The sequence below is a fragment of the Eulemur rufifrons genome, chromosome 7 (assembly GCF_041146395.1).
Source record: "Eulemur rufifrons isolate Redbay chromosome 7, OSU_ERuf_1, whole genome shotgun sequence".
NCBI classification, from domain to species: domain Eukaryota; kingdom Metazoa; phylum Chordata; class Mammalia; order Primates; family Lemuridae; genus Eulemur; species Eulemur rufifrons.
The window spans coordinates 203,158,444-203,185,858 of NC_090989.1; the positions used below are offsets into that span (position 1 = coordinate 203,158,444).

At 37.7% G+C, this 27,415-nt stretch overlaps 1 protein-coding gene across 1 annotated transcript in view; it reads left to right on the plus strand.

Moving 5' to 3' along the window:
• LOC138387136 (contactin-associated protein-like 3) overlaps positions 1 to 27,415 on the plus strand; it is a 211,636-nt gene that overhangs the window by 97,296 nt on the left and 86,925 nt on the right. Inside the window, 2 exon segments of the mRNA XM_069474040.1 lie at positions 11,236 to 11,383; positions 27,034 to 27,237. Of these exon segments, the coding sequence (XP_069330141.1) occupies positions 11,236 to 11,383; positions 27,034 to 27,237 (352 nt within the window).

Here is a 27,415-nt window from a genome sequence, read left to right on the forward strand (position 1 = left end):
CTAGAATAAAGACTTTGGGATGGTGAGTGATTGCCCTAGTAACTTAGAAGAGAGAGAATACAAAAGGAGTCAAACTACTATGGCAAAATGAGAACCGAAACTACAAACCTATTTTTTGTCTGAACATGATGAAAACCAGCCCTACACCCTTGGACCTCTAGCGATTCAAATGCTAGAATCTCTCCAGTTGCCTTCCCCCCAGTTGATATTACCCGTCTTTAGAGTTCTTTTTATTGCACTTAGAAGATTCACAAAAACTTGCAGAAACACTCTGCAGTGTTTTTTTCAATTTACAGCCATACGTGTGGGGACGTACACTGGCTGCTGTGTGAAATGTTGCCCCTGGCTGACTTGCTTAGCTAACAGAGCAGATGTGATGGGAGCCAAATGATAGCTTCCCTCATCAGGGAACGCATGGCCACGGGAAGCCAACCATCCACCTCTTCCAATAACTCAAGCTGCTCTTCATGGCTGAGAAACCCAACGTGAGGGGCTGCTGATGGCAGTCCTTGGAGCCTATCTGCAGATGGTGACCTCTAGCAGTGCTACAATAATGCACTCAAGAGCCAGGTGTGTCCCTGTTGCTTTTCATCAGCAGTTCATGGAAACAGTTTCTAAATTTATGGGGATCGATCCAGGAAAACATCAGAATATATCCTTGACCTCTACTCTTACAGCAGCCTTTTTGCCAGGAATTTCCCTGCCAGGAATTGACAGGAAAAAAATAGTTGCATGGCAAGTGCAGACAGTTGGTGGCAGCCATCCAGTTCAGGAAAATGTGGAGAAGAACTTAAGACTGCAGTGTTAGCTGCCCAGTTAGAATTATTCACAAAGGGAACACAATTTATTGGGAGCCAACAACAAATAAGAGGGATGCTCTAGTGGAAAGTCAGTATGTCACTATGTTAAGAAGCCAGGACATTTGGGAAAAAAGATTAAGGAAGATACGAAGGATGTGACCTAAGTCTGAAGCTTCATTACCTCCTGAGAAATTAGACAGAAAATAATTGGGAAATGGTGCAAACTAATGTGCAAAATTGACACAATGAGGGAACCTCTGAGTTGGGAAGTGGAGTGTCTGTTTCTTTTCCCCAACTTAACCTTTTTCTGCTCTTTTTTGTGGATCCTGGAGCCATGTACTCTGTAATTTCTTCTGACCTTTTTTTTTTTTTTTTTTTTAAAGCTGTGGATCTCTATGGACAACCTTCTATCTATTCTTTCTCTTCTAATATTCTTATGCAAATAGACCTTTTGTTGGAGGAACATACCTTTCTCCTGTCTCCTAAAGTACCTGATGATCCGTTGGAAAGAGAACCACTAGGTGAACTAATGGCCGCCCTTTTCTGCACTCTGGATGAAGTGTTTTGGGAGCTCCTGGGGGATGAGCCATCTGAGTTGGTAAATATGTGCCTTCTGAAGTTCTGAAGCAAAAACAAGGGCAGGGAAGAGTGGCAATCTCTCCTGGCAGCAGGAAAAAAGCAAGGAAATTGCAAAAATAGATCCATCCTAATTACAAGAAATAGATCCATCTTTATGAGCCCAAGGAACAAACGTACCAGTTTAGTAAAATGTATGATATAGCTTAAAACAAAGAAAAACCATGGCCACATGTAAAATGATATCCTTTTTCTCTAGCCCAATTATAAAGAATAGAATCTGTATTTTTTTTTAATTAGGAAAACAAGGTGTAATAAAGAAGGGACATTCACTTTGTAATACTTCCATAGTTCCTGTGAAAGAAGGAAGGAAAATTTGACAGGGAAGGTAGACCTGTTTACAGATATGTACAAGATCTTATAGAAATAAATATGTTTGTGATACTTCTGGCACCTGTGGCACCCAAACTTGCTACTATTTTAATTGCAGTACTAAGTATTATTCTATATTAGACTTTTATGTCCAGCTTTCTTTTCTGTACCTTTAAATCAGGAATCAAGGTTCTGCTTTGCATTTGCCTAGGACAGCTTTCCATATTTGTGTCAATGTATCCTTCGGGATTTAGAGATTCATCTACTATATTTTCTCGGCATTTACTGTACAAGAGAGCTTAAAGTAATTTTCCTCATCTTAGAGTTTCACACTAATTCAATATTTGGATGAGTTATTAATGCTGCTGATGCTTTATGTGTGATAAGAAAATTTAACTTATTACAATTTTTAGCTTCTCAAGGACATAAAGCATCCCTATGTGAACTAAAATAAAATCTTAAGCCCCCCGGCTGACTGAATGGACCTCCCTCTTGGCCAAGGGGACGGCAGAAAGCTCTAAAGCTGAGCTGCTGGCCATGAGAAGTGAGGTCAGACATGCCTAGTCATGGCCCCATCTCTTCTTGGAGACGTTATCAGGCCTGAGGCCATGCAAGACAAAGCTTAAACCACACCTACAGTCATCAATTTACACAGCAAATCACGTGAGTTTCAGTAACTGTCTGGTGGGTTGTCTCACATCCTTACCTTAAGTAAAAACATTTCAGGCCTTTAGACAAAACTTCAATTTCTTTAACCAATGCACCTTATGAAACAGATATTTTATAGATAGGGCTCTTTCTAAGAATATAAGTGTAAAAATATGGTGAAATATATTTTTGGTTATTCAAATGATTTTTTGTTGCTAAAAATTAAAAATAGTGAAAAAGTATTCTAAAAGTTTCTGAAACTATCATAATAGCTATTCTTAGACTATCAGGGCTATGAACTATTTTCCATAATTGCACATTAATCATAACCATTTATATGTGCATATCTAATATCTAATATTTGGGGATAAGATCACATGGATCACCCAGTTTAATACCTGCAGATTCTTATGTTAAAATATGTAGATCCGGCCTCAGCTAAAGTGGACAAAATAAATTAAATCTATCTGATAGTTACCGACAAGTAAACATGCCAAACAAACAGATGATTATAATCTTCAATTACAATAACAAAAACATTTAGATCATTGATTTATTAATAGTGGCTCCTAGCTAAATTCTTAACCTGGGTTGGGATCATTAGGGACGAGGAAGAGTGAAAACGCTACAATTAATAAATTGCTCTGGGGTTGGTGGGAGTACCCAGTAGCTACTGATGAGTGCAGAGGTGAAGATGTGGTGGTGCCCTGAGCCGTCCAGGCAAAGAAGGGGAGATGCTGGTCTGCACAGCGGGACCAGGAGGCTGGCCTGGAGAGACTGACCCAATACAGTACAGGCGTCCCGGGTTACGGTTGAGATATGTTCCTGAGAATATCTCTAGGTTGGATTTGTATATAATTCGGATCCCTGATGAATGTCGCATATATGGTAATAGTAACAATAATAACAATACTATAATGTCTCATATGTGGTAATAATAATACAATGTAATACTTTAATAATAATAATGCCCTCTACTGTAATAAGTTGTAGAAACTTTTGTGCTCTTTCTTTTAATTCCTAGGCTAACAGGATTGTTATGCTTATTTTGATCTTCTAGCCAAATCAATAATAGCCTTTCCATTTCAATAATTAATCCACTACTCTGCTTAGTAATAACTGATGCTTTCATAGAAGCACTGCCTTTCACATATTCCATTCTTCTCACTTTATCCTTTATAATTATTCTGATCGTTGAGCGACTGAGGCCTAAAGCCATCCCAATGAATGGTGGCATGTGGCCTTTCTCCAAAGGCTTAATTATTTCTACTTCATTTCCTTTGTAATCACCTTTCGCTTTGCTGTAGGCTCACTTGGACTTGCAGTGGACTTTTGCATGGTCATAAGGGTAAACACAGACTCAATAAATCAAATAAAAAAGTCAAGACGAAAATGATACTGTGTGTAAGCGACCATGTAAACAATGAGGCCAGCAGCTAGCATAAAGATGCTACACCAGCTGCTTAAGCCATGAGGGTTTGTCTACACGCTCAGAAGAAACTAGTTCCCAAATTATTAATTTAATTATTTAATTATAAATTATCCTCCTGGGGAGCCTTGGGAGCCCATTCATAAGTACGGAACCCTGGTAAGTTGGGTCGTCCGTAACCAAGGACTGCCTGTCCTAGGAAGACTGACTCTGACAATTGAGCCAATTCACTAGTGCTTACTTGGCACCAGCTAAGTGTTAAACACTGGTAAAGACTGTGAGGGCTAAGAAAGGGGTGTGAGTCTTGGGGACCCTAGCGTAAAATTCAACACAGCAGACATTTATTACCCATGAAGAATTCCTGATTTTGCAACAATGCCTACTATCTGCTAGAAGCAGGCTGATTGCTGAAAGTCTCTGAGAAACCAGAGAAGGCACCAGTAGAGCCTGAACTTTAAAAGCACCAAGGCTTATAATCATAATAGGGATATCGAGAGCAAGAAGACCTACTGAACAATCTTACACAGCGAACTTGTCCAAGGTCCAAGTAAAATGACAAGTTAGATGAATTACCTGCTTTTTAAAAAGGTATTTTAACATTTAATTAATGTGATCACTTAAAGTTGATAGCAGTGTTTCCGTCAGAAACCCTATTAAACTGTGTAATATATTTAGCTATATTCAATATATACAAAGTGGCTAGTTCTGCTCTTCTCATTATCTGAATTATTTTTTAAATGACATTTAAGTTCATCTTGATTCATACCTTGGATGTCTCATGTTTCCAAATGATCATTTCCTCAAAGTTGCCCATAGTGAGCAAACATGAGGAAGCATTTGTTCGAGTCGTCTTTTTTTAACATGAGCTATACTTTGTTTTAGTCTTTTTAAGTTATGATTCAAATAAGGTAAATTACTTCATTTTTATTTTTTAAAAATTGGGATGTTCAAATATCAAATGATATACAAATGTATTTTCAGTGTTTCATTTTTAACAGTTATATATATTTAGTTAAATATATACATATGTGTATATACATATACACACACATATTTTTTAAATAGGGTACTCCTGCTGTCACTGATTATTCATTCATTTTCTCTGTAACAATTATTTTGTGTATACCGGAAATAAACCCACTGTTTAAGGCTGTGATTTTTTTAGTGCTGGAGAAAACCTGAGATTCCATAGCACTTTATAGTATGCCTCCAGCTCTACTGAGACCTCAGGTGACTTACCCTGGCTCTCACAGCTAATTAATGGAAAAACTGGCACCACCGCCCACATTTCTTAATTCCTAGCTGAGTTTATTTAATAATACTAGAATAAGGTGAAGTCACATTATTCTCATTTTATTTATGTTAATAAGCATTAATGTATTCTAGTGGTTAGTAAAATATTAATTAAAATAATGAATTCTAGTGCTTACTTTAAAATAATTAAGTACAAGTGTTCACATAACCAATTATAGGTACTGATTTAAATAAGAAGCAATTTTGCATGTGACACCATTATCTATAATCCTCTGAAAATGACAGGGACAAAAATAGTACCATTCTTGCCTAATGTCACGTGCTAGTGAGGGGCTGCAGACCTAAGAGCTTGAGATGAGTCAGTGTGAGAACCGGAGGGGAAAGCGCGCAGACTCGTCCCTGCTTTCAAGGAGCGGTACTGTCAGGACAAGGAGGAAATCTCATTAGCGTGGTCATAGCAGTAGGTAATCGTAAGTGGTGTTTACTGTTGATTATTTACCATATGCTCGTCCTATGCTAAGCGCTTAAGAGACATATGGGAATCTCGTGAGTCTTGGCTATCACCGATCCACTGTTCCCAGGAGAAAGCTGGTGTCCACGTGGTTGCGTAACGTGCCTGCAGTCACGGAACCAGGAAGTGTCGGGACTTGGACTCAGATGCCAGTCTCTAACTTTGCAGCCCATGTTCTCCATCATGTGATGGGCTGCCTACATGAGACCCTAAAACATAGCAAAAGACTTCAACAGCCACAGGAACCAGCATGCAGCTGGAATGGTGACCTCCCAGTCCCGTCAACGCCCCTGGGAGGGTTCTGTGGCAGCCCCAGGTCACTCTGCAGCAGTCCCGCCTGCACTTGCCCAGGTGGGCCTGGAGACAGAGCGAGGTGAGGAGGGAGCAGCGGAAGGTCAGAGGCTCTTCAGCAAGAGCCTCTTGTGCCCAAATAAGGAGCCACTGTCTTCTTATTTGTTTGTTTACACATCAAGTGTCAAGGTTTCCGTTAGTCACATTCGTCAAGGAGGAGTCCTTAGGGAATCATTGGCCTGGTCTACGCAAGGCCCTGCTCTTGCCCTGGTGTTTACCCATTCATTCAGCATTCCTTTTCATCTCCAGCACGACTCGCTCCCCAGCCCAATATGTTTTATTTGTATGTATTCTTAAAAAAAATTATAATTGTTTTGTTCACATACATTTAAATTTACATATAATATTGTGTTATATCTTTCATTTTTCTTTTACTGATTAACTCTTTACATAAATATAATTATACTACTCATACTAAGATGGTAACGACAATATACTCATTTTTAATAATCTGTAGAAATATCTTTTTTTTTTTTTTTTTTTTTTTGAGACAGAGTCTCACTCTGTTGCCCCTGCTAGAGTGAGTGCCGTGGCGTTAGCCTAGCTCACAGCAACCTCAAACTCCTGAGCTCAAGCGATCCTCCTGTCTCAGCCTCCCGAGTAGCTGGGACTACAGGCATGTGCCACCATGCCCGGCTAATTTTTTCTATATGTATTTTTAGCTGTCCATATAATTTCTTTCTATTTTTAGTAGAGATGGGGTCTCGCTCTTGCTCAGGCTGGTCTCGAACTCCTGAGCTCAAACGATCCGCCCACCTCGGCCTCCCAGAGTGCTAGGATTACAGGCGTGAGCCACCGCGCCCGGCTGTAGAAATATCTTAATTGCTTCATAAAATACCATCAGAGTATATGCTATGGTAATTAAATTATTAATGATCTAAACTTAACATTAAAACAATTTTTTCAAATAACACTTACAAATAACAAAGTGTCTTAATCAAATAGTCTTGTTACCATAACTTATGGGGAGAAGCTTAATCATATCTTTCATTCATGTAGTTCCTAAGAATTTTCAGGCCACTTTCAGAAAAATCCTCCAACAAGCTATAAATTGGGCAAAGCAGTTATTATTGATATTATCCCCATGTTACTCATAAAGAGGCTCAGATTGCGGAGGCTAAAACATGGGTCCAGTATCAGCCCAGCCAGGCAGTTAAGGAATCAGAATTAGAATTCAAGGACTCGGGGACACTTTCTTACCCCAGACATGGTCCTGCCACTTAACCAGGACAGCTTAAAATAATAACAGTGTATTGAAATAAGAATCTCTTTTAGTACATTAGAATGTTTGGGGAAACTACTAATAAAACTGAAATTTCAGAAGAATTGATTTCCTTTCCAGCACCTTTGTGAGCACTCACTGAAATAATGTGAGAAATTGCACAGTGCGGTGGTGGCACCTAGCAGAGATTTAATAGTTATTTTAAAATTCAGACTCATTTCTATAACTCATAATTTAAAGCAAAGATTTGAAGACAAAAATCCATTGAGACAGAAATGTTTCCAAATTACAAATCTCTAAGAGGCTTCTTAAAAATAATTGTTGATGAATCTTATATTGACAGTAAATTTTCTGCTTATGGCTGTTTGTCTGAGTATTTAATACTCAACCAAGAGCATTGATGAGTTTAACGTTATGCAGAAAACCAGGATATCACATAAGCACCATCGCTGACTCTGTCCTGTGATTGCTAGATTTGACCAGTGTCATTGATAAAAATCAAAGTGGGGTATTGGAAATATTTTAGTAATGTCATTAAGTCATAAATTATTTAGAAAACATGTTTACATGTGAGTGGACCTCAAGCCACAGATTTCAGTCACTTTCATGTTATGGGAACTGGTCATTTTATCTATAAGTATTCAATTTTGATATAACACTCAGTTGTAATGCCCTCAAAGACAGAAATTCCACATAAAACTTAAATGATTCTGTATTTCAATAAGAGGGAGATTTTGTATACACACACACTCACACACACATACACAAATAGCAGAGGAATGCTATAAAGAAAATTATTTATAATCTTACAAATTCATTATGTACATTAACTAATTTAATTCTTCCCAAGATTGTCAAGCAGGTATTATTTTTCAACTTTAAAAAGAAAGATGATGATTTCTGCCAAGATCACATGCCTGATAAGGCAGAAGAATTTGAAGGACTGTGGCTTCCAAAAACCATATTCTACACCTTCACTCTCAACAGAGCTGTGTTTTCTACTGTTTATTCTAAAATGAAGATTTAAGCCTCTGTAGAATTGGTGAAGGCCGTATATTTCCACAAAGGGTGCTTGTCCCTATTCTCGTGGAGACAACTTACTATTTATTATTGTCCCTATTCTCGTGTTTCCAACTTCACAAAACAAAGCAGAAACAGGTCTTTGTGTCTGTCATTCTTTCTATTTGTAGTTGTTATGTGCTCACCTATAAATTCATGTCTGTTCTGGAAACTCTCCAACTAAACTTTGAATATAATGAATAAAAAACCACAAAACATATTTTTCAAGACACATCATTTTACTGTAATATATAAGGTTATTTCAGTAATAAGCCCTGAATGTTATGTCAGTGAAACGCTGGTATAAATCTTCCCTTCCCAAAATGTACTATCTTTAATTTCTATATTTTTAAAGAATAATGGTTCATATGGTTTGTATCCTATGAAATTGGTCATAATTCTACATAAGATTTGAATAATGTGATTGCTCCAAAACTCAAATATTGTGATCATACTTATATTCATATATATTCAAACATTTGAATATATTTTAATCACATGTGATAAACATTTGATTTCATATTCAGATCTCCAAAGTTGTAAAGACTATGTTCCTCATCTGCTCTATTCATAAATTATTAGATTATATCTATTTAAAATTTCTTAAATATTAATCGATCTATTTTAATTCCATTAAATAAAAATAGATATTAAAAATTCTTTTCGCTACATGATATCATAATCACATCAATCAGAACTATATTTTCCAGAGTATATTTTAAAATAAATTGAGAATGAAATAATATTTGCTATATAAAGACAATAAGACAATTCTGATTAGATAGGGTTTCTTTGAAAGATTGTTATTGTCTTATTTGGTACTGAGGTTTAAATAATTTTGTCAGCTACAGACAAAATGGATTTTAATTCTTCCATCTGAATTTTAATGTTGCAGTCAAAATGCCCACAGGAGCTGATGTTCCTAGTTTAGCTGGTTAGCTGTTTTGTCTCAGATAGTAAACCCGAGTTAGAACCTATGTAATGGGATTCAGAGTCTGGTGGAAGAACTGTCTCTGCCAACCATGGCAACAATAACCAAAACATCATCAGCTTCGGTCACAATCACAGGAGCCACCTCTAGGCAGGTGGTGGGCGGATGCTTTCCAAGTATTGTCTCAATCATTACTCCGACCTTCAGTCTAGGTTTTATAGATGAGGAAACTGCAGCTTGCAGCAGAGAGTAACAGCTTAAGACCACGAAATTTGAAGGGGAGGAGCTGGGATATGCTTCTTTTACCTAGGTCAGCCTCAGGTGTCCAGATGAAAGGTTCTGGGTGGACATTCTTAATTTCCCCTTCGGGGTGTGGAGGGGAAGCACACATTTCACCTGAAGTTGGCATAGGGATTGTTAACTCTTGAAAAATGATGTTGATGAAGATGATACTTTAGTTGAACAAGAAAAAAATAATTAAGTATCTCAGAGTTGGCATTAGCTAGCAGTAGATGATCTATCACCAAGACTGACATACACACTAGCATCAAAATGGACCACATTCACTAAGGCACTTTCTATATTTTTATTTCCATTTATTTATACCAAAGGAGGCCCACCGGTGGTCTGGGACTAAGCACACTGATCTTTATTCATTGTGTTGTTTTGTTACGTCTGGCACATTCTTTTGAAAAGCAAAAATAATTAGGCAAGTAACATTCTGGGCTCTTAGTTGAACTAACTTCTTTCACCGTACATTTAGGTAAAACTACACACCCCAGGCACACTACGGGCCACTCATTCTAGTGCAAGAGTACCAGAAAAGTATAATTTTTACTCCCTAATTTCATTATTCTAAGATAGAAGAGTCTCTGTCTTTGACTTTCTCTGTAATGTAGCTTTAGTTGCAGGATCTACTGTAAGTCATCTGATTTAAACCTTCACCCATAGGGAAGCTGTTGCTCGGTGAACCCCTCATCCTGCCCCCACACTTTCTCTTTCACGTAAAATCCACAGACTACTTTGGGAAACACTAGGAGTTTTGCAAAGTCACACAACAGAAAAACTGTGTAAGGAACAGACTGTCTGGGTGGTTAGTGTTAACTTTTCTAAGTTTTTATTTCCCTATGAATGGTCATGATTATGATTTCTACCTTATGCATTGAACAAGTCATTGGCAAACGATCAAACATAAATTGACATGTACAGGAGCGTCGACGCTTTTCTTCTTCCCGCACATGCTATATTCTAAACAATCTGAAAACAGAGACATAAATTATTTAAAGAGACTTTGTTCTTGCTCCTCCTTCCTGATGTCCAGACGGTGGGACTGAGCCCAAGCTCTCCCCCTTGCCCTGGAGCAGATAATGGCTGTCTGTTCCTCTGGGGCAGCGCCCAGAAGCTGCCACAGGAACTTCAGTTACTGGGGACAGCAATGAATGAGTCCTACACGGAGCTGTGTTCCCTGTGAAGGGGATTCAGCCTGAGAACAGGGAGTGACCACCCAGACTGAAACACAAGCCAGAGGTAACCACGCCACAGTGTAGGATAGGGTCCTGCCTCCAGAAAGTCTTTGTTCTCCCTAGACTGTAGTTTCTCACTTGTAAATTAAGGATACAGGGCTGGAATTATGTCTGGGTCCCTGCTAGCTCTCTAGTTCCAGATTCCAGGATCCTTACTGGAGGTCGTGTGCACATCACCGCCGTGCTTGATAGCCCTGCTGGATGACGCTGTGGTTTCCCGGGAGCATCCTCACCACTGGGAGACGGAGACGAGGGAGGGATTTGCAGGGTGAACGCTCTAGAAAAGCAAACTTCGTGGAGGTCGTCATGTTTATAGACATTTTAATGGTGCTGATGAAATTGAAAATACCCTGTAAATAAAGAAAACTTAGACAATGGTGACTAATCCAGGACCAAGAAAGGCCCTCACATTGTTGTTAAACATTAGCCATGTTTCTTTTAAGAAGATAGCTTTTTGCACATTGACAAAGTGAACATACATCGCTCATTGGCGTCAGAGCTGATGAAGTGAAGATGATATTCTGCAGACACATTGATCCCTTTCTCTGTTCTCTCCCAGGGATTTCCAGGAAACACAAATGCAGACAGCGTGGTGCACTATAGACTCCAGCCTCAATTTGAAGCCAGGTTCCTGCGCTTCCTCCCTTTAGCCTGGAACCCTAAGGGGAGGATTGGGATGCGGATCGAAGTGTACGGGTGTGCATACAGTAAGTGCTGCTTATTCCCCATGGGAAATCGATGTCGGCCTGAGATGTTGTAGAAGCCAAACTGTAAAAGCCAACGCTGGCATGAGATGTTGAACTTGACTTTTTCTGGCTTTTTAAATAACTGTGCAAGTAGAACTGATTTTTAATGGAAAGCTTTTTGTGTTTACCAATGACAAGGTGGACTTTAGTGATTGTCTTGTATAGCTGAATTTAGAGGTGGACCTGAACTGACACATGTCTGTCTTTAGTTTCCCAGAGTTTAGCAACGTACTTGCAACATAGTAGGTATCTCATAAACCTGATACAATTCAAACTAACAACAGGGATGCTGTTCTTCTGAAGCTGAGATGACACTGAGTATGGGAATTCTAAGTGACGCTGATCTCTCACGACCACTCAGTTCTTCCTGCTTTCTCTGCTAACATGACCATGACAGCTACAGTACAATGTTCTGTGCTTCACCTCCCTTCACCTGGTGGGAACTTACGTTTATGTATTAAGTCAGCTGTAATAAAAGTAGAAAGAATGGAGCCGACATGAGTATAACACAAACACAAAAAGCAGGTAATGAAATTGTATGGCAGTATACACAGTTGTCATTTGATGATCCAGAACATACTTGTATTATTTCTTTACATTATTATCAAAATGTCTTAAATTATTGTCTAAATGGAACAAAATTAAAAATACTCCTGTATGGAACTGGAGAACAATTCAAAGAATAGACTGGATGGAAAAGTCTTAAGTGGCTTAGATTTGGGTCAGGTTGGACTTTCATCTCACGCCATTTACACATAGCCACCCCCATTCTCTGCTTGATCACAGCTTTAGCTTTGCAGAACATTAATTTTCTAAAGTGTAATTGTAATATCTGCCATCTATGCAGCATCTAATGTCTCAGCTACTGTTCTTTCCATTTAATTTCTTCACCCCTGTACAGCCCACTGCTTCCCCAGCTCTGCCTCTATTTTCCAGCCTTTGCATTTCTGTGGGGCTGAATGTAATGGTGCTGCTTCACCATCAAACTCCTCTCCCTCCATGGTCTCTTCCTCCCACCACCGCGCTCTCTGGGATCTGTCACTGGGCTCTGTGTTTCAGTGGCTGAGATGTCTGATACTTAGAATTTCTCTTTGATGCTATGAAATTAGCTTCTCCTCTCATTACTCTGAAACAACTTCAGGTTTGCTGACTTCAAAGCAGAACATGCTCTTTGATGGCGATTTGCCATTAGCTCGATGTTCCTTTATGAGGAGCTACTACTCCAGCTCCTTGGGCTGGAGGTCGGTACCCAGAAGATCAAAGCTCTGTTCCTGGTCCCGGGGAGGGGGGCCAGTGGGCCGTGCAGCTGTCGTGGAATCTGCTGGTACTGTGAGCTTCCATAAACATATGCTGTTGGGTGTCAAGGAATATTGGAAAAAAAAGAAAAAGAAAAAGAAAAGCTGAACATGCAGACAGATAATATATCAGCGCTACTAATCAACTCAAAGTAATTCTTTAGAAAAAATGGGTCTTTACATTGTCTTTTTATCCTTAGGAGAATAATCATTTAAGGACAGTGATTTTATTTTTGTTGTTGACAGTAATATTATTATATGGTGTATAACATGTGGTTATTATATTATTTATGGTTTATGTTACTAATGAAGGTTTTAGCATTTTTATTTGTTTTTCCACTGCCCTTTTTATATTCTCAGACTTTCCTTATCATGGCATATGATGTCACTTATAGGTGACATCTCTTCCAAGTTTTATCTTATCTACTTTTCTACAATGATATTCTCATTACCCCTTTAGATGTTGTGTGTTTCCACGGATTCCTGGCTTAGCATATGCGTTTTCTTCACTTCCACGTCTAGAGTGGGGTGGGGGTGAGGGGTGCTCCCAGAGCCTGCCCACCTGCACAGGTGGTCGCAGGCCCTTCTTGACACTGCCGTGTCTCCTGGTTCCCGGGTGTCTTCCCGTGCTCCTCTCTTTCTTGCCATTCCCTGGAGGTTAATGTTATCCACGGGTTGGTTCCAGGCCTCTTATCCTACTCCCCAGCTCTCTCTGAGCCTTCATCCATGTGCACGGTTTGCAGTAGCATTTACACACTGGCCGATAACTTCCAAATCTATATGCTCAACCCAGCTCTGAGGAGCTTCCGCTTCTGGTACCACCTCCATGGGTCACCTCTCCGCACTAGGCCTGTGAGCACTTAAAACACAATGATCTGAGATGGGATTGTTTCTCTCTCTTCTCCTCTAGGAAATATCTGCTCCTTTTTCATTGTGTTCTACCTCATAAAATCATACCAATAGCCACCCGTTGACTCAAACCTGACTCTGCCTTCTAAATAGGTCACGAATCCATCCATCTCCCTCCAGGTTAACCTAGGAGGCGCCAGCCTCCTCAATGAGCTACTCGTCTCCAGTCTTGACCTCGCCAAGCTTTATTCCGTACTATACTCAGATGGATTCCCAAAGTGACGCAAAATCAATTCTCCAAACATCCTTGAAGGCGCGCTTGAGACACTAGGTTGGTTTCCCAGAGCCCTGAGACTGAAAAATAAATTTCTTATGCTCTAATGCCATCTGGGCCTTCAGTGGCATCTCTGAAGAGTAAGAAGGGGACATGCAGGTTCTTATGCCGGAACCTGAGTCCATGACTCATTTGTCTCCCTTTGCCCTCCCATGTCCAGTGAATCTCCAAATTCTGTACTCTAACCCCAAATTATACTTTATATTAATATGATTTCAATTCTCTCTAGCTCTACTCACCAACTTACTCTTACCCTGGTGTCACCCAGATCACTAAAATTGCTTTCCAACTTTAGGTCATTCTGTCTCTACTCATACCTGACTACATTATATTCTCTACACTGCAGCTCAAGTTACCTTTTGAAAATGCAGATCTGATAGAATTATGTCCCTGCTCAATACTTTCAGTAGCTTTCCTTTGTGGCTAAATTAATATTCAGACTCCCAGCAAGGCCTGAGTGACCTTGTCCCTGAATAATTCTCCAATCTCACCTCTTGCCGCCATCCCCCACATCACCTGCTACCTGTCCACTGTTGGCTGCACCAAGCTTTCTGTGGGCTCAGAGCCTCCACACCTGCAGTTCCCCTGCTTGAAATGCTCCTTCTCTGTGCTTTCAGCTGTATTGGCTTCTCATCTTTCAGATCTTAATTTAAATGGTGCTTCCCAGGCCCTCAGTCTAAATTTGGTTTCTCATTATGAATTCTCATGGAAGTCTACAGTCTGACTTCATGTGCTCCAGTCACTTTCAGTGAATGTATCTATATCTGCCCTGTTAGTGGTCTAATTTCTTTCCTTCTCATCAGATTTCAGGGTACATGAGGTGGGTAAGATGTTTACGGCTGTAGCACCAGTGCCTAGTACAGTGCCAGGAACACACCTGAGTGCACAATTTCTCCATGTTGAATGAATGAATGAATGAGCAATTCAGGGAAAAACTCTGAGAGAAGATAATGAAAACTGAATAATTAATGAATCCAAATTTCAGATATTTATCTCACTTTTATACTAACAATATAGGTAAGACAAGTATGATAGAAATTAAATTTTTATGGATTTTGTTATTAAAAACCAGTAATATCTCCAGTAATAATAGCAAATATAAGAATTTCCAGTTATAGTTCCATGATTCCATTTGATATTTGATATATTTCTGTAGTAGGAAAGGCAGATATTGATACCCAAATATTCCAAATAAGCAATCTGAGAAGCCACATTTAAGAGACTTCAGTGTAAGAACTACAGATAATTATCAGAGACAGGGAGAACACTCATGTCTTCTGACTATCAGTTCCATGTCCTTGATGGGCAATACCCGCAAAAGTTTTATAAAGGGAAATTATACGGATACCTGTTTTGATATATTGAGATACCGATTGATGGCAGCGACTTCTTTGCTACTTTCAGAGGGTCAATATCAAACCATACTGTCCCTGTGTTTAAACATTTAGTATTCAATTCTGTGTCTTCCTCTTTTTACTGTAACAATTTTATTTTTCTCAATTTCAGAGTTCTTTAAATCACTCTACTTTCTTTTCTATTAATGCAAAAAATAGAACAGTCCTTTTCCTGTTGTTTTCTCAAGTGCTTAGTGTCCTTTCCATCTCTTTAATTCCCAACCCAGCAATGCAGGTTTTAAGGGCCTGCATTCTACTGCACGCTAGAGATGTATTGTTTTCACTAGATAATACTCTAACTTGCTTTTGTCTGATTCTGGTTTCTGTTAAATTAGGATTGGGCTTCTATTCATTCGTAACCTGTGGGCAATAACTGATGAGGAATAAAAGAGAAAGGTTAGTGTTCAAGGTTGACTTCATAAATAACCAACAAGAGCTTGGTTCACAACTTTTCTCTCCCTTAATGGTTGAAAATTTGGGGGCGAGTGGGGGTCTTGGAGGGGAGGACTCTTCTTTTTAAATTTTAATATTTAGAGTGTAGCTCAGATAATTAATAGAATTCCAAAGTGTCCTTCTCATGAAGAACTCTTTTATGATATCCCAAATGAAAATCATTTTTGTTATGCATGATTCATTTTCTATTCACCTATTCTGTTACATTTTCTTATAACTTAGTCTTCAAATAGTGCTACGTGCCATTCAGACTCTGTGTTATTTAGCTATGCTATTACCAATCAGTCCTTGTCTTATTCACCGTTCTAGCTTCACTTGTGATTAGATTGAACCATATATTTACCAGGTTTGCAGATCAAATACAGTTGAATATTGGCAGTTTCACATGGATTCAGTTAGAGCTATCTTGTTCTCTATAGGAGCAACAGAAGGCAAGTGGAGGTTCCCAGTAAAACAAAATAAATGGTGACTGGGGAAAATAAGCACATTTTATTATCTCCCTTCTAAAATTTTACTTGTGCTTGATTAGATTTTGGGACATGGAAAATTTTCATAACTCACGAGATAGTCTAAGTTCTGTGTGGCCCCGGTGGTGTTCCTCTCTTTTTACAGGTCCTTTGATTTTTCCAGCACTTTTATCTGTGCATGTTGTGGTAGTTTGCGTCGCTGGCACCGGTTCTGTAGCCCCCTTGCCAAGGCCTCGCTGTGAGTGGCTTGTGCTTCTCTGCCACCCCCACCCCCCCATGTTCGAGTTAGCCCCGTGTCCTGCCTTGGGTAATGATGGCAGAACTGACGGTGCACCAGTCCCAGCATCACACCTCGAGGGGCCTTGCTTTTTCCCACTGCTCTCCTCCTCATCCACTGTTACCGCGAGATGAACATGCCTGGACTATCTCGTTTCACTGCAATGAAGAGCGAGACCTGTTTACATGGTTCCAAACTATTTCGTTAAATGCATATTGATTGGGAATTGTGTTGTCTTCCTTAAACATTGATTATTTTATCATTATGAAATATCCTTATTTCTCTCTAATATGCCTCTTTCCTGTAAGTCTACATTCTCTGATGACAGGACCGTATAGCTATACCAGCTTTCTTTTGGTTAGTGTTTGCATGGAATATCTTTTTTTATTCTTTGCTTTCAAACTTTCTGTGTCTTTATGTGTAAGAACTCTCTCTTTATTTCTTAAATCCAATCTGGAAATCACTGAGTTTTAGTTGGTATACTTAGTCCATTTATATTAAATGTAATTCCTGATATATTTGAAACTATAGCTCTTTAATCTCTGTTTTATATTTGGCCCACTTGTTCTATATTCCTTTTTTCTCCTTTCTTCCTTTCTTGTGGGTTAATCAAGTTTTATTTTTCCAATTTTCCACTATTATTTGCTATTTTAATTTTATATTCTCCTGGAGACTTCAAAGTGCACCGTCAACTAGTGCTTTTATCACTTTCCAAACAACATTAGGATTTAAGTGACATAGTTTAAACCCCTCCCACATTATGTGCTATGTTGACATGTTTTAGTTTCATACACACAAGTGCATGTGTGCATATATACTTTATATCAAAAAATTTAATATTAATATTATAATTTTTTTCACAGTCAATATTCAGTTAAATTTACACACATATTTACCTTTCCTGAATTTTTATGCTTCTCTCTGAATCAAATCCTTTCTTCTAGAAAAACTACTTTTAGTATTTTTCTTAGCACAGTTTACTGGTGACACATTTTCATAGCATTTATTTGCTTGGAAAATGTCTTTATTTTATATTTATTTTTGAAGCCTATTTCAGCTTGTTGTAGAATACTGTTTTTATTTTCTTTCAGTCTTTTAAAAATGGCATTCCATTGTTTTCATCATTTCTGGTAAGAAATCAACAGACAATTGATTTCTATTCTTGTAAGGAAAGTGTATCTTTTTCCTCTGGTTACTTTTTTTTTAATTTAGATTTTCTTTAATGCCTCTAAATAACATTTTAAAACTGGTTTCTCAATAATTTTCTCTATTAAATTTATTTTATAGGCACTATTGGATTTATTTTTTTTTTCAGAGGAGCACAAATGATTTGGTTACATAAATTACCTTTGCACTGCCTGACAAGTGCTCATCCCCCAGACAGCTTGATGTGGATTTACCTATCCGCTCCTCCCCTCTCCCACCTGCCCGGCACCCTGTGAATGTTACTTCCCATATGTGCATGTTAGTGTTGATCAATTCATACCAATTTAATGGTGAGTACATGTGGTATTTGTTTTTCCATTCTTGTGATAATTCCGTTAGAAGAAATCACAGCATCAACAAAAATAAATAAATGGAATCTGATCAAATTAAAAAGCTTCCGCACAGCCAAAGAAACTATCACTAGAGTGAATAGACAACCTACAGAATGGAAGAAAATATTCCCATGCAACACATCCGATAAAGGGCTGATAACTAGAATCTGTACAGAACTCAGGTAAATCAGCAAGAAAAAATCAAACAACCCCATTAAAAGTGGGCAAAGGGCATAACAGAAACTTTTCAAAAGAAGACAGACTAATGGCCAAGAAACATATGAAAAAAGGCTCAACATCTCTAATCATCAGGGAAATGCAAATCAAAACCACAATGAGACATCACTTAACTCTGGTTACTTTTAAGATTTTTGTTTTTTCTGTCTTTGCTTTTCAGCAGTTTTACTTGATGTGGCTATTTTAGTTTTCATTGAACTTATCCTCTTTGGATTTCACTATATTTCCTTTTTCTATGAATTGATAAATTATCAGTTTGGATAATTCTCCACTATTATTTCTTTGGACATTTCCTCTGCCTCTCGTTCCCTTTCCTTCTTTCTGAGATTTCAATTATATCTATCTGAGATGTTTGTATCTTATTTTCTTCCTCTTTCTTTCTCTTTTACTCTTTCCCCCCTTTCTTTCTCTCTCCCTCTCTTCTTCCATCCTTTTCTCTATTTGTGCTACAGCCTAGAAAACCTGTACTGCTTTGTGGGCTATTAAGGTAATTAAGTCTGAAATGTCTGATTTCCTTAAATGCTAAGTTAGTCGATATCTCTGACATTTCACTTTGACACTTCTTGTTTTATTTTTATTGTGAAGGTACAGCCTCAAGTCTTGCAAACACGTGTTTTGGCTTGTGTTTATCTTTCACATTTTTTTTAGAGCAATTTCTGTGAAACCACGGATAAATAAAAAGTTTGTGTTATTTTTGAAAACGAATTATTTTGAAAATGAGAACCAATGCAGTGCAGACAGCTAGAAATATCAACCAAGTGTTTGGGAAGGATGTGGCTATTGAATGCGTAGTATGTAGATGGTTTGAGAAGTTCCATTCTGGTGATTTTGATCTTGAAAATGAGTCATATTAGCTACCTCAGACCGAGGAGGATAATGATGAGCTGAAAGCTGTAATGGAAGCAAATCCATCCCAATCTATGAGTGAATCAGCAGCAAGGTTTGACGGTACTATTCCAACAATACTGGGCCTTGCAAATGGGCAAGGTAAAGAAGCTGGATAGATGGATTCCACATGAGTTAAATGAGTGTCAGAGAGAAATTTTCTCCAAGTTTGCCTTTCTTTGCTGTCATGACATAAGGGTGAACCATTTCTACACTGTATTGTTATGTGTGATGAAAAATGGATTCTTTTTGACAATTGCAAGCATTCAGCACAATGCTTTAGCCACAATGGTTAGATAAAGATGAAGTGCCGAAACACAGTCCCAAACCGAATATGCATCAAAAAAAAGTTAATAGTGTCTGTTTGGTGGTCCAGCACTGGTATTAGCTACTACAGCTTCATGAAACCTGGTTAGTCGATTACAGCGGATGTCTACTGCAACCAATTGGAGGAAATGATGAGGACGCTTGCAATTAAGTAGCCGAGATGGGTCAATAGAGACAGGCCAATCCTCTTGCAAGACCACATGTCCCAAAAAACAATGCTGCTCAAACTACAGAAGCTGGACTTGGAAACTCTCTGCCATCCAATGTATTTACCAGATCTTGCACCAACTGACTACCACTTCTTCCAGGCTTTGGACCACTTCTTGCAAGGAAAAATATTCAATTCTCAACAAGCTGTGGAAAAAGCCTTTCGTGATTTCACTTGCACTGCAGGCTTCTTTGCTGCTGGTATAAATAAGCTACTGTTAAGATGGCAAAACTGTGTCTATAGTTTAGGCACATATTTTGATTAATTGTACTGCTTCTTGTTTGATATATAATAAACTACACTTTTGATTCAACATTGGATATTTCATATTTAATGACCTAATAGTTTACTAACCTAATCTTCTGCTGTGAGCAATCACAACTGGCTGTTAAATACAACAAATGAGTCATTAATTTCAGTTATTGCAATTTTCAGTTTGGAGATTTCTATTGATAGATTCCAGTGAAATTCTCCCTCTTGTTATCTATTTTCTTGAAAATGTTAATCACATTCATTTTAAAGATTGTTGGCTAACGTCAATGTCTAGATTATCTATCTCTTGCTCTTTTCTATTGTTTTTTTCTCTTGTTCCTGTTTTCGATGTCTTGATTATTTTAGTTGCATTCCAAACATTTTGTATGAAAATCTGTAGAGGCTAGAGAGGACAAAATGGGCTTCCGAGAATCGCCATCCCAGCCTCTGAGGGGCTTCTAGATGAGGCACAGATCTTAATTCAAATAAGGGTGTAGCTGACTCAGTGCAGGGTCTCTGTCCCTCAAAGGCCGGGTTTGTATCTTATATCTGTAGTATGGTGCTTCTTTAGTCCCAACTGTGATTTGAGGGTTTTTATCAGAACTTGTCTCTGACAATCCCTGAATTCCACTATGTGACTCCTAATGATCACGGGTCTGCAGAGACCTCTGCTTCATGGCCCAGCCTCACAGCTGCCCTGCCACTTTCTGCTTGGCTTCCTACTCTCTTGCTCACGGCTCCTCGGGAACTGACAAATGCTTCCAGGGTAAAAGCAGAAGTAAGTGTTCTGAGCTTACCTCCTTTCTAAGATCTTGACATTATCAAGTCCTGGCTGCCTTAGTAGCTCTTTAGTACTTTCAAGAAGATTATTTAAACTTCCTTTGATACGTATTTTCTACTTGTCCTTGGTGAGAAGTTCAGTCTTCTGCAGGTTTGCCTGTCATAACTGAAAGTATAACTACATTTCTTTTCATGTCATGAAAATATATTGAAGAAAACATAGTGTTTACACGATGTATATAATTTCTTCACATAATGTGTCTAAAATACAACATACTTAATATTTTGAAAATTATCTTGCTACAAAACACTGAAGTGCTAATTAAATTTCAACAAGCATTTTAAAAAATAAATAGAAACTCAAAAAGTCAAACCATATCTACTAGTAATAAGTTAGAGAACTGGAATTTGAACCAGCTCACAGTGGATTCCAGATGTATGAGTGACTGTTTTATGATACATCTTTACCAGGAGAATGGGAGAAGAATAAAGAGAAAGAGGGAAGAAAAGAAAAAGAGGAAAAAAGTCAAGCATGACAATTGAGAAGGGAGATCAAGGCCTTTCCTGAAATGTAGAACCAAGGCCTGTTTTCCCTGTGTTACTGTCCCCAGAAGGAAAGAACATATGTGAGTGAACAAAGGCAAATATTTCCTAGGAAAGCTTTGCATCTTTATGGATTGGAAGATTCAATATTATTAAGCTAATCTCCTCCCAAAATTGATCTATAGAATCCCAATAGACCTATCCCAATCTATTATTACACTAAAACTAACCAGCATCACTAGTCATTAGAGAAATACAAATAAAATCACAATGAGAAACCACTTTACACCTACCAGAACGGCTAACATTTGAAAGGATGGAAACACCCAAGTGTTTGGTAAAGATATGGAATGCTCATACATTGCTGGTGAGAATATGGAAATGTTACTACCACTTTGGAAAACAATTTGACATTCTTGTAAGTTAAGTATGCACTTACTGTATGTATATCACTCAGCAATTCTACTCCCATATATTTACTCAGGAGAAATGAATGCATATGTCAACACAAAGATGTGTGCATGAATGTTCATGGCAACTCTGTTTATAAGAGCTAAAACCTGGAAACAGCTCAAATGTCTATCAACAGATAAATGGATAAATTGTCATACAGTTGAATACCCTACAGCAATAAGAAAGAAAAGACTGGTGATACATGCAACAGCATGCATATATCTCAGAAACATGCTTAGCAAAAGAACCCAGGCACAAAAGAATATATATATGATTCAGTTTTATGAAATCTGTTAGAGTAGATCATTTGTTGCCTGGATTTGGGTCTGGGTTTAGGGGGATTAATACAAATGGCAATTAGTGAGTTGATATGAAATGGTCTATTCCTTGATTTTTTGGCAATCACAAAGTATATATTATACATTGGTTAAAATTCATTGAACTGTAACCTTAAATAAGGGCATTTTATTATATAAAAATTATAACTCTATGAAGATGATATTCACGTTTCCATATTGGAATTAATATGCAATTTATTTAGAGAATAAACTTCTGTAATCTACCCATTCTCTCTGATAAATCATCCTCCAGATTTAATGTATATCATAACTGCCTAGTTTGCTTATTAAAAATGCAAAGCCCTGAGTCTCACCCACAGAAATCCTGATTCATGGTTTGGTCGGGTCTCCTGTTCCAACGTCTCCAACTGATGACTCCTAGTTGATTTAAACGAGGGTGGTTCATGGAGCACTTTGGGAAAATTTCTGTGGATTAGTGGTTTCTTTTTTTCTTTTTTAAGTTGTCAGTGTTTGCACTTCATAGGGTCTTGCTTTTTCAATTATCTTTTTCCTCTGAATATTGATATGTCTCCCATGGGAAGAGATGCAAAGCAGGATTGGGAAGAGACATGCCCCTGTTTGGAACTACAGTGTGTGAGTAATGAGAAGTCAGAGTTAAGAGTACATTTTGGGTGTGAAAATGTAAAGCTAAAAATATGGTTCAAGGAAATAGCAATGCAAGGAAATAAACTATTTCTGCCTTAGCTTTTCAGAGATTTCACACTTTGCACGAATCTAAAGTAAGTAGACTCCTTCCCTATCCATTCTTAGAAGTCATTCTGGGCCAAATGTCTATTTACAGAAGCATCACTGGGAATGTGGCAGAAATAATCATATTTCAGAATATATGTCCTCTTTTCTATACTTGGTGCTGCTGAAAAGTAATTCATTGACATATGCGTTTTTATCTTCCACCCAGCACTAGCAAGGCTTTCCGTGAATATTAGCTGCATGAATGAGGATATAATGCATTTTAGCGAAATTACTTCCGACACAGTTCTTCCCAGACATGTGAATGTTTTCTATGACAAAGCTCTTTATCTTACAAGAATTAATGTTTGGGCACCTTGTGAACACATCTGTCCTTAGCTCCTTCCCAATATTCTTTGAGGAAATGATGACATGATAATTGTACCAATAATCTTCAAGTATTATTTCTAAACTCTTATTCTCTTCTAACACGAGAAAATGAAATAGATGTATTTCTAAGTAAGATTTAGGTCACAGTGATTGCAGTGAGTCAGCTCAGGAATAAGCCGACTGGCAGAAAAGGAGCTGTGTAAGTGCAGATGGTTGTAAATCTCTTTCTCTTTGCTGAGTAGGATCTAATCATGGGACTTGAAAATCGAAGATTCCCTGGGTTCTTCAAAAATTAAATTTGACATCATTTTAAGCTGTCCACTTTCCTATAAATCCCCTATGTGCTCTTTTAAACTAATTTCTTCCTCTTTTCTCTGCCCAATGCTCTAAAAATAATGAGGCAGACATCCACTGAGGGCCCTCCATGTGCCAAGCACTGTTGTAAAGCTACAGATACTAACTCATTCAACCCTCACAACAAGTTTGTGAGAGAGGAGGGTTTGTATTCTCACTTCACATATGAGGAAACTGAGGCACAAAGAGGCTACATAACCTATCCAAGATAAAACCAGGATTCAAGATCATATGGTATAAATCCTTATTCTCTGAACTACTACACCAAAAAAAAAAAAATATATATATATATATATATATATATATATATATATATGTAAAGGGTGGTAGTGGGACTAGACCAAAGGAGTCTAAATATATAAGTATAAATTTAGCCTCAGTACTGGAAAATGTAGCTCCTGATCCACTGGTGGTGGACTAACATATACCGGTCCATATTGCTAATATTGATAGAGATTCAGTAGTCAAAACTATAACCCTAATTAGTAAAGCTAGTAATTGTAAACTAAATTCATATAAAATGAGACAAGCACTTTCTACTTTAAACCAAAAGCTAAGTTTTCCCCATTCATGTTGGATGGCAGGTCCTATATTCTGAAAATGTTGAGGAACTTCGGATTCTTATTATAAACATGATAAGTGACCCTAATTGTTCAGTATCCCACTACATTTCCTATTTGTATAATTCGATTTCATACAAATGAATTTTTTCCTAAAGGTTTCTGATAAAAGATAATATTAAATGTGATCCTGAACGGTATTATTTTATTTTAGAGTTTTCATTCAAATATGTATTGTAGTGAATTATTGGTATTGATTATGGCTGTAAGAACTTTTATTTGCTATTACAAGTGTTTTAAAATGTTAAAAATATGACTTTTGTGGCAAAGTGGGGAAAGGGTTCATCTTTAGCATTACTTCTAAGCATTAAGACTTGAAACTTTGCTTCCCCATGGGAAGACCATATTCAAGAGAGACTCCATGGGACTCTCCCTCACCGGCCCCTCGGGGAGCAAGCTGCTGCTTAGGTATGGACTAAATGTTCTCCGTCCCAGACATCATTTTTGTTTAGTTTCATATTTTTAATGTATTTACTTCACAAATCACAGTTGAGTATTTTATGCTGTATTTTTAAAACTTGAATTTTTTATTTATTAATTTGTTTCTATTTAAAAATATTCATTATGAGTTAAAAGCATATTATTGTTAAATTTCTAGTTACAAGCATTAGAAATCACAATGGAGAGAAAATCAAGGCATTATCTAGAGGACAAAAGAGTTTTAAGGTCATTGCTTGTCTCTTTTACTTGATAACTTTTTTGCTATTCTACTTTGCCTGAGGGAAACATTCCAGGAAATAGACTCTACATGCCTTAGAAGATCCACACCGCTGTTGCAGAGTAATAGTAGTTGTAAAGAGAATGGGGGAAAAAATAGGTTGAAATAATCCAGGCTAAACCCTTTTAGGAACAAAACTTTTTTTAGTGAACTAACATAATTAATAATAATAATAAAGCCCAAATATTACCATTGCCTTTAAGCAACAAAGACACAATAAAAACATAGCCATGGCCGTTATCAAATGTGAAAGTCTCCAGTCCATTTTTTCTAAGTTTCCCTTAGTTTATGGTCATGTAATTATCATAGATGTCTCCATTTGGATTTGACAGAGAGTTTTGTTTTTATCATGCACATAATTAGTTATATAACAAGGAATAATTGTTTAATTTACATATATTTTACACAGAATGTGGTATTTATTCATTATGTACTTGATACATTAATTCTTTATATTAACCAAATGTGAGAAAATCAAACTTTAAAAATTTTAAATTATAGCTGCATAAAATAGACAATTTTTGAGGTACAGTTACTGTATCAATTTTGGCTAATGTGAGTGAAATGGATAGCCATGTAAAAAAGTACTAGCAATATTTTTGTGAAATTAAAAATGATAAATGATGCCTTCTCGTTGGCTTGAATTACATCAGCTAGCCAGCTTCAAATAGGTTCATAATTTATTGGTTTTTCATGCATCTTTACTTATTACATGAATATATTTTTCAAAGGACAATTTGCTTCTTTTTCTTCTTTCTTACTTTTGAAAAAGATGAGAAAATTTTCTGGGTGATATTAATTCATTTGTATGTCTATTGTTTGGTCTACAATTGATTTTGACAAATGTTCTTTTATATTATTAATAAAATACAACTTGTTGTTTTGGTCAGCTGAATGTATGTGACATTTACAGTGAAATCATAGGACCCCATCAGAAAGCTGAGAGAACGTGGCAGTGTTGTAGTTCTGGCAGCTGCAGCAGGAAGATCCAAAATAGTGTCGTTCAGATAATGCTGTCTCGACAAAGCATCCAAGAAAACCAAGCCTGTGTGCCTGGATCAGTCAGGGTTCTCCAGAGAAACAGAACCCACAGGATGTGTTTCTCCAGAGAAACAGAAACAGAGAGAGAGTTATTTGAAGCAACTGGCTCCCCAGATCGCAGGGGCTGGCACGTCTGAAACCTGCAGGCAGGTCGGCAGATTCCCTGAGACCGAGGGAAGAGTTGATGTTGCAGCTGGAGTTCAAAGTCAGTCTGGAGGCAGAATTCCTTCTCCCTTAGGGAACCTAAAGGTTTTTTTCCCCCTCTCTCTTCAGGCCTTCAACTGATTGGATGAGGCCCACCCATATTATGGAGGTTAATCTGCTTTAATCAAAGTCTACTGATTTATTGTTAATCACCTCTAAAAAGTACCTGCACAACATCTAGACTGGCGTTTGACCAAAAACTGGATATGGTGGCCTAGACAAGCTGAAACATCACTGTACCTATAGCAGTAAAATTAGCTAAGGGTTAAGAAAAATATTACATATCAACTTATTTAGAATACAGAATCTTTACTACATGAATAAATGCGGTCTGTGTGTGTATGTATGTATCTTTTACATACAGATAAAGTCTTTACTAAAGTGAATACATGTGTAAGAATTAAGAGAAAACAAAGCTACTGGGAATGAATAGGTATTTAAATTGAGTGACATTGGTACTTAACGTAAGAATTAGCCAGGTGCAGGGACGCACACCTGTAGTCCCAGCTATTCAGGAGGCTGAGGCAGCAGGACTGCTTGAGCCCAGGACTTCCTGGCCACCCTGGGCAACATGGCAAGATCCTGTCTCTAAAAAAATAAAATAAAATAAAGAATTCATGTAGTAGAAATACAACTTCTTTCCTGATTGTTTTTAATCAAACAGAATGAGAAGAATTAGGCCACTCTAAAGATAGGAGCCATTGGGAGAAGATTAATTAAAGTATTTCTAGATGATGAAGTTTGGGAAAATGTCAGCAAAGTCTAATAGTGGGTATTAGTTATATCAATTCATGATGCCAACAGAAAATATATTAATATCAGTTTCCCCCTTTTATGAACAGACTAGAAATGTAACGTATGTCTGCGTGTGTGTCAGAGATGTGATGTGTTGACCTGTACATTTCAATGTGCTCATGTGTGGCCATTTAAATTTAGAACTGGTCTTTAATATCCTCTTTTCTAGGATCTGAGGTGGCTTATTTTGATGGACAAAGTGCTCTGTTGTACAGATTTGATAAAAAATCCATAAAGCCAATAAGGGATGTTATTTCTTTGAAATTTAAAGCCATGCAGAGCAGTGGAATTCTCCTCCACAGAGAAGGACAACATGGAACTCACATCACTCTGGAATTAATTAAAGGAAAGCTTGTCTTTTTTCTTAATTCAGGTAAAAAGTGTTTGTACTTTTGTAGCAGCAGTTTCAAAAATCTGTTTAGCTAAGAGTACATTTATTGGTACTTCATCTTTTCACAATGAGGTAAAATAACCATAAAAGTTATCATCCAAACTAGAACACTTTTAAGAGTTAAAAGATACACTACTATGAGTTACTCTAGGGCAATGAG